Source organism: Montipora foliosa, chromosome 5, assembly GCF_036669935.1.
Source record: "Montipora foliosa isolate CH-2021 chromosome 5, ASM3666993v2, whole genome shotgun sequence".
In the NCBI taxonomy this organism is placed as follows: domain Eukaryota; kingdom Metazoa; phylum Cnidaria; class Anthozoa; order Scleractinia; family Acroporidae; genus Montipora; species Montipora foliosa.
Genome location: NC_090873.1, coordinates 21,814,464 through 21,821,963, shown reverse-complemented (window position 1 = coordinate 21,821,963; position 7,500 = coordinate 21,814,464). Strand labels below are relative to the sequence as shown.

The 7,500-nt window shown below is 39.3% G+C and overlaps 1 protein-coding gene across 1 annotated transcript; it reads right to left on the bottom strand.

The window, feature by feature from the left end:
• Positions 1 to 732: 732 nt before the first annotated feature.
• Positions 733 to 7,152, bottom strand: LOC138003043 (lipid droplet-associated hydrolase-like). Its single transcript, XM_068848991.1, has 2 exons — positions 6,835 to 7,152; positions 733 to 2,040 (listed from the first exon to the last, which is right to left on the bottom strand). The coding sequence occupies exons 1-2, from the start codon at positions 7,046 to 7,048 to the stop codon at positions 1,262 to 1,264; spliced, it is 993 nt and encodes a 330-aa protein (XP_068705092.1). The 5' UTR covers positions 7,049 to 7,152; the 3' UTR covers positions 733 to 1,261.
• Positions 7,153 to 7,500: the final 348 nt, after the last annotated feature.

Here is a 7,500-nt window from a genome sequence, read left to right as displayed (position 1 = left end):
TTGGATCTGGCCTTGTCATGGTATAGGCTCGATTACCAACCCTTTTTTCTGGGATGAAGGGGGTAGTTTCTAAAGAAATTGTGGTGCTGCGTCGGTGGGGAAGTAGTACACAAAAATGTGGTTTTATCAACAGAGTTGATAAAACCATTGACCACGGTGGCCAATTTACATTATCAAGTATACTTTTTTCTGGGAGGAACGAAAAACTGGACCCGAGAGAGTGGCGGAAATCGAGCCTGGTCACGATACTGTAAATATTTTCTTATAGGTCACCAATACATCCCTACTGAAGAGAGCTATATCTTGATGATAACTAGTGTATTAAAATTAGGTGATGATAAATAGTGAGATTTCGAACTCTCCTAACAGGAGTCGACTCCGAAGTTTCTATTTCTGGTTCGGGTCGATGCTCTAACATTGCCTTCTAGGAGACCTGCGAGAGCTGGGCATGTGGCAACTGGCCTGCTATACTGCTGGCCCGGGTTGCTCGAAGCATGGTTAGCGGTAATCATCTTTAAATACCATGGAAACCTATAGCGCTAACCAGGCTTTGAGAAACCGGCCCCTTGGAACTAAAGTAATTGAGACGTGACGTTCGGGTAGCTGTTTTGAAGGAGATTGTAAAAATGAATCAAGGGAGTCATCAGCATTTTGCACGCCTTATGCAGCTTTATGCCATTTAGCCAGCGTTATTTACTTTTTTTTAAAGGCAAGATTTTCAAACATTTTCAAGTCGTAGTTATGTTGTTTAGTCTTAACAACGTCAACGATATCCTAGGGTTTGTTGGATTAAGGACAGCATTGATAATTTTTATGTTTATTTATGTGTTTTTCTCTGGTGCAATTTCGGTTAAAGCATGCCAAGGTCTTTCCTCCACTTACAGAGTTCTTCTTTCAGGAGAAAAGGTTGGTTACATCATCTTCAGTCAGCACTCAGAGTATTTACTCAACGTTTTGCTGATGTAGCTTCTCCAAAGGTGAACTAAATAATATTACTGTTAAGGGCTGAGTTGAGTAGTAAAATTATATGAACACGACAAACATTTGATGCTGTTTTCACGTGATCTGTTTTCACATCATGCTTCAACATATCAAAGGATCCCCGAGGTTTTATTCCTTCGTTATCTACCATTTTACATCGACTTTGGTACATTCATATATTGCTCTTAAGTTCAGGTGTTCAGCGACAACGAATGAGACCAATAACGAGAATATTTTTCCTTCAATCGTAGTGATTGCAACTGCACGCTCAGCTTTTTTGTCAAGAAGGCTCGACTGAAGTTACTCTGTCGACTTCCTGCAGCTCGTCCATATGCTCTTCAATCCATTCCCATACCATCTTTGCCACTTTTTCAGACGTATCCAACACAAACGCATGCTTAATCTCCTTATCACGAGACAGTTTGATGTCTCCATCCGGGAACCTTTCTTTCATGTCCTCGTTGTAGCACTGAGGGACCCAAGGATCGCCCAGGCCGTAGAAGAAAACCAATTTATGCAAGTTCGTACGGATACACTCGAAATCTAGTTCTTGTATTGTGGCAAGCTGGCGACCTATCTCTAATACATTGTCTACTGCTGAGTAATTGAGCAATGATTGTGCAGCTGTTTTAATACTCTCACTGTTCTCGACTTTGTTCAAATACATCCACCATCCTATCGACCAACGCTGAACGACGGACGGCAAAAATGAGACCAACGCTGTCCCCATGAGAAACGGCCAGTGAAGATAATGACAAATAAACTTCCAGAATTTGCCGCTGGGTGCCGAATCTACGCGCTCAATCGTTGGAAAGAGCAAAACACATTTGAGCACTTTTTCCTTGTCGTGATATCGCTTCAGCATTTCCAAGGCAATGTAAGCCCCAATAGAGTGTCCTATAAGAATTACCCTTGAGTGTGTGGGGATGTAATAGGCCAGGAAAGCAAGCTTATGTTCTATTTGGTCAGAAAGAGTGAAAGATGATGGCTGCTCTTGGTCCCATTGTTTGTTCGTTTTCCATCGGCATGGACCACTTGGTTCATCGACCTGTGCATGACCTGAGTAGAAAACAGTATGCCCTTAGCTCAATTTACACACATTCTCTCCACTCTCCTTAGGGGGTCTTGAGAACTTGAGTTTGGATGTTATAAAATACGCAACGCAATATGCACAACGCAATAAGCGCAATATACGCCGCGGATGTCAATTTGCAAAATACCCAATATACGCAATATGGGCAAAACGGTTAATTTCATCAGCGGTTAACTTGCAAAATGTTAAACAACGCATGCTCACTGTTCCTACGAGGTTTCTCGTGTTAACATCAGCAAAATGGATGCGTTATGTGGCAAGTGTTTTCAACATCAATCGCCTTTCATCTTTGACCATCCGCTGTTATATGGCGCTGAGTATTGACACAAATGTTGCTATGGTGGTTTACATTTGAGGTCGCCATGTTCGTAAGTATACCGACTATATCCTAGAGCAAAATTTTACATAGATGTTGCATCCAGTGCTTTTGTATACTTTTTTACCATTTCAACTCGATGGACTTGTTCCTGTTGAAGTATTGATGTACCAGAAGACAGCAACCACAGGTGTTTTATTATTTTACGATAATTAAGGTTCACAAATGAAAATAGTGTATTCTTTCTGCTAAGAAAGGACTGAATCACTGCCTTTAATTTTCCTGCATTCGTGTTGAAATAGTATAACGAACTATCAGTTCAAACTGTCCGGGTTTCCTCCCGAGCAACGTAAATAAACAATTCGAACACTTCAGCTCAGCTACCAGATTTGAGGATACGTCACAGTTAGATCCCTGGGAATATATAGGAATCCTTTCAGCAAGAGGAAGTAATAATCCCCCCCCCCCCCCAACCCAGGCAGACGACTTCCTACTCACCGATTCATTATTTATGGCACATTTACTTAACGCAAACAAATCCATCGAGTTAAAGTGGCAAGAGACGTGAAAAAACAAGACGCAACATAAATGTACAATTTTGCTCTAAGCTGTACTTACGAAAATGTCGACCTCAAATGTAAACCATTAAGTATCTCACGAGCAGAGTCTCTTTCGATCTTCCTAGATAAGTCTAGAATTCGAAGAGGAAAGAACACTCTGCCAGCCACCTCGACATTCTTTGATTGGTCGCTCATCCAGAAAAATGGATGAGTCAGTCCAGTTTCGATTTGTCAAACCTGATTTTTTTTATTTTCGCGCATTATCAGTCACCATGCTTCATCAATATTTTGAAATTTACAACAGCGTGGCAATTTTAAACTGTCTAAATTCCCATGAGTATTTCCTCCGTATGTCGGTTACAGAAACTAGTCTCACAGAAAAATGCTAAGTTTAAAAGAATGAACTATTTTGAGTTTCGAATGCAATGATTCCTTAATTGTCGGGTGTTTTCCAGAGTTGTTCGAAAATATTCCAACTGTTTGTTTTCGTTTTGTGGTTAGTGGTCACGCGTGACTGACACCGACTCAATCTCGACCCCAGAGCTCTTATATTGACTGAGAGAGAGAAGAGCTCTGGGGAACCCTGAAACAAACTGTCTTCTCATTGGTTTTCTTGAAGAACAATGAAAAACGTCTCTAATTGGTGCATTCATATTAGCACGAGGAGTGAGCAGGCCCCGTTAACTGGACACGAAGCAAACACTAACCTCGAAATAGCTACATGTTTGTATAAAGTTTATTGGGATCAGAAGAGCAATTGATTGGTAATAACAGTTTAGAGCTTGACATTAACACTCACCCGTTTCCCATTGGAGATTAACACTTGGAAAGTAACAAAATAGAATTGAACCAGAATACACACCCGATTTGGAAAGTAAATTTTTGACTAGAACAGAAAACTGATTTTTCTTTTTAAAGGCCTTAAAGTGCCCCTAACCCCAAAATATTTTTTTCGCTAAAATGAATCTTTGCACCTGTTCAAAACGCATTGCGGCCATTTTTTCATTTTTTCTAACAAATCCTGCCATTTTATAGGCTTGGAAAGTTGAAAAAATCCAAGCATCTTTTGTTCACGACCGAGTCAGAAGGGGAGTGGGTTTATTCCTGAGTTGACGTCACAAACTGACTTACATTGCATTAACTCTTTGTAAACATGCATGCAAAGTAGATTGTGACGTCAAGTCAGGAATAGACCCACTCCCCTTCTGACTCGGTCTTGAACAAAAGATGCTTCGATTTTTGGCAACTTTCGAAGCCTATAAAATGGCAGGATTTGTTAGAAAAGGGAAAAAATTGCCGCAATGCGTTTCGAACAGGTGCAAAGATTCACTTTAGCGAAAAAAATATTTTGGGGTTAAAGGCACTTTAAGCAAAATTTATACAAATAAAATGTGCAAATACTTCGGCAAGAAGTAGCCCAATAGACAAGTTTTGTTATTAAAAGTTACAGTTTTGGATGCGCGGCAGTTTCGATTTTCTGAGTATGAAGGACAGTCAATTTATCGTGTACACCATTGCATGGTTTTCAATGCGACGCAAACATAAGCACTCCCGACAAAAGCATTAACCTGTGCAAAATCTAATGATGGGATTACGAAAAATTTGGTAAAACAGCCAGCAGCTGTTAGTCTTAAAATTTTGAGCGAATGCGCATGCGCATTTCTAAAGCACCATGCCGTTAAAGTAATGGGAGCGAATTTACACCGCATTTCCAAGAACGTTGCCAACCTCGTCCCCAGGGCTCCCTTTTCTGCCTCCATTGTCTTTGAGAAAGACCTGGTTCACGGTGGTCACGTGTCTCCCAGAATATGAGAGGTTCACCAAAATGTGTGTTACGGGGTGGGTGGCAATGTAGGCTTTGTCGACATGGAAAAGAAGGGAATCGGCACGCAATTGATTTTGTGGTCAGATGACCATCGACAAAACGTTTGACGGTAGTATTTTATGACTACACAGATGGAATTCGACGCAAAGGCAAAAAGTTGTGGTCAAATCGATCGGACGCCACAGAAAATATACTCGCGTCATTCAAGTTTTCGCCCCTGTGAAGGTCCGGATCAACGAAGAATGCTAATAGTTTGCGACAATTTTAAAGGAAAGAAGATTTTGTCATGTAAGCGAAACGTTTATCCATGGGAAACAAACATGTTCAGCGATCAGCCGGTGTGTGTGTTCGTTTTTCTTTCGAATGTTAAACAACATGATTGCTAAAGTCGCAATCTTGTACAGCGAGTTGACAGTGTTGTCTTACGTTATTCATACTTCAACCACTTCACGTTAATGGTCGATGTCGTTAAGATATATATATTTTTTACCACTTTACAGCGCTTTAATAGCGTGTATATTCTTAGGTGCGATAAAATAAAAGAGATCGAGACATTTTTATCAAGCAAACGTAGTGTTTGGTGCATTCTTTTATATTAGACTAAAGCAACTTTAGCTACAAAGTAAATCAATTTTTTTTTGTGAATATCAATCGTTGCTCGACACTGAAGTTGTCTTGTCGATCACAAAAGCGTTTGTTTTTAGGTTGACCGTTTTTGTGGAAATTCATCTCCAGTGGGAATATAACATCAGCTGCTTTGACCTTTTTGATACTTACATTATAAGATAAAGATTATTTGCTTAAAAAATGCCTTGTCAAACGAATACTCTTTCGCCCATTTGCGGGATCAAAATATGACGAAAACGTTACCCTAGTGGGAAAATGTTTGTCGACGAATGTCACGTGACCAGCGTTAACCAGGGTTCTCAACGAGAATGGAAGCAGAGAAGAGAGACCCTTGGAACGAAGTTGGACCGTCGCGAGAAGGAGAAAAAACAATTGCGCCTTACATGTTTTGTTTTTCAGAACTCCCCTTCGCCGTTGAGTACGGAAAAACTGTGTTTAGCCAACTTAAGAGGGCAAACGTACAACAACAAACAATCTAGAGGTGGAACCTTGAGGTGAACCAACGAGATAACATCCCGGAACATGACACTGAGCGCATCCGGGAATCTCAGTCAACTCAAAAAAGCAGGAAAACTAACACACAGAATGCTGAAAAAAAAATCCGGTGGGCTTTTTTTTCTAATATAGTTTTTGAAGAAAATTTTGGCTCCTCGACATTCTGCCCACGATCCTCCACTTGGATTTGGATATGGAATTCGAAGATGCTTAACTAAAGCGTAATTGATACCTTGGGGGCGAAATATTTTTAAGCTATCCGGGCGTTTATTTTCAGATGAAAAATCATATTATTTTATTGAAATAAAACCTTTAGACTTTCGTTTGAAAACAAGTTATACTATGCTTTTTTATCAAGTGTAGAATTAAGAACTAATGAAGAATCACCGATTTCGTCATACACAAGCTAGAAAAAAAAAAAAGCAAGCTTGTAGTTTAGCTGAAATTCCACATGCCATGTTCGCCGTCTGCCATTGCTCTCGTTATAGTATTTTTGGTCATTAAACTACTCTTGACGGAAGGATGTTCCATTAGAAATGATTGGTGTGTGGGTCTTTTTTTAAAAATTAATATTGTTTTGCTTAATCACAAACTTTTCCGGTAGCAGATGGTCGTATTCAAATTTTGAATTCTAAATTCAAGGTGGAATAGGTTGTTATAAAATGAAAAACAGTCTTTCTCAGTTAACAAAAACATTGTACCACATATATGATTCATTATTTTACGAAATTTAGTAAGAGATACAGACAGTTAAATATTTTTTTTCTTCAGAACGTCAAAGCCAGAACATATATGAGTGCGAAAACAGAATTTCAATTCTGGCTTATCAGGTTTTGTGCGCGCTAGAATATAATTTTCTTGCTGTCATTTAAAAAAGAAGAATCACGTCATTCATTTCCTTGCTATGGAGTAAGTACAAGCTCTAATTTAATCTTACCTGCATGAGATATTCCGTAAACTGAAAATTTTCCCTTTCCCGCTTGAAAAATAGTCGAGATGAAAATGTCGTAGAACCCAATTCCACCCGGATTTCCCGGAATAACAACAATACAAGTATTTTCCTCTGCTGATCTCGCACTGGAAATCCTCGTTGCTACTCCGTTGATCAAAGCAATTTCGTGCTTCACTGGTAAATTCGAATTATTATTCATTGGCTTTAGTTTTTCAGCGCAAAGTTTCTGTTCTTAGGGGATATTTCTGTAACACGGCTTTTCTCAAACTTTACTTACAAACGAAAGCTTTGACCCACACATGCGCAGTATTTTATCATTTGTCGATTGAACAAGTGTTCTATGAATATTTTACAACATTCAACTTGACCGTAGCGCCGTCTTACGAAATTACCAATTTATACCTTTTTTATTCAACTTCCCTCGGCGAACCTTTTGAATTTTTTTGTGGAGTGCCGGAATACTCGAAAGAGTTTATGTGAGTATATTCAAGAAATAAAGCTTGCATTTCTTTGTAAATACGGGCATCCTTTTTTACCGGTACCACAATATGTAAATTTCGTAAAATGAAAGTTAGCAGCCACTTAGGCAGCAGTTGCAAGCAAGCATGAAAAAAAATAAAATAAAATAAATAAAATACAGGCGCCCGTTTC

Coding starts and splice junctions, on each gene's coding strand:
- LOC138003043 (XM_068848991.1), bottom strand. CDS start 7,048: ATGAATAATAATTCGAATTTACCAGTGAAGCACGAAATTGCTTTGATC. Junction 2,041..6,834: donor TTACGGAATATCTCATGCAG/GTAAGATTAAAT, acceptor TTTTCTACTCAG/GTCATGCACAGGTCGATGAA.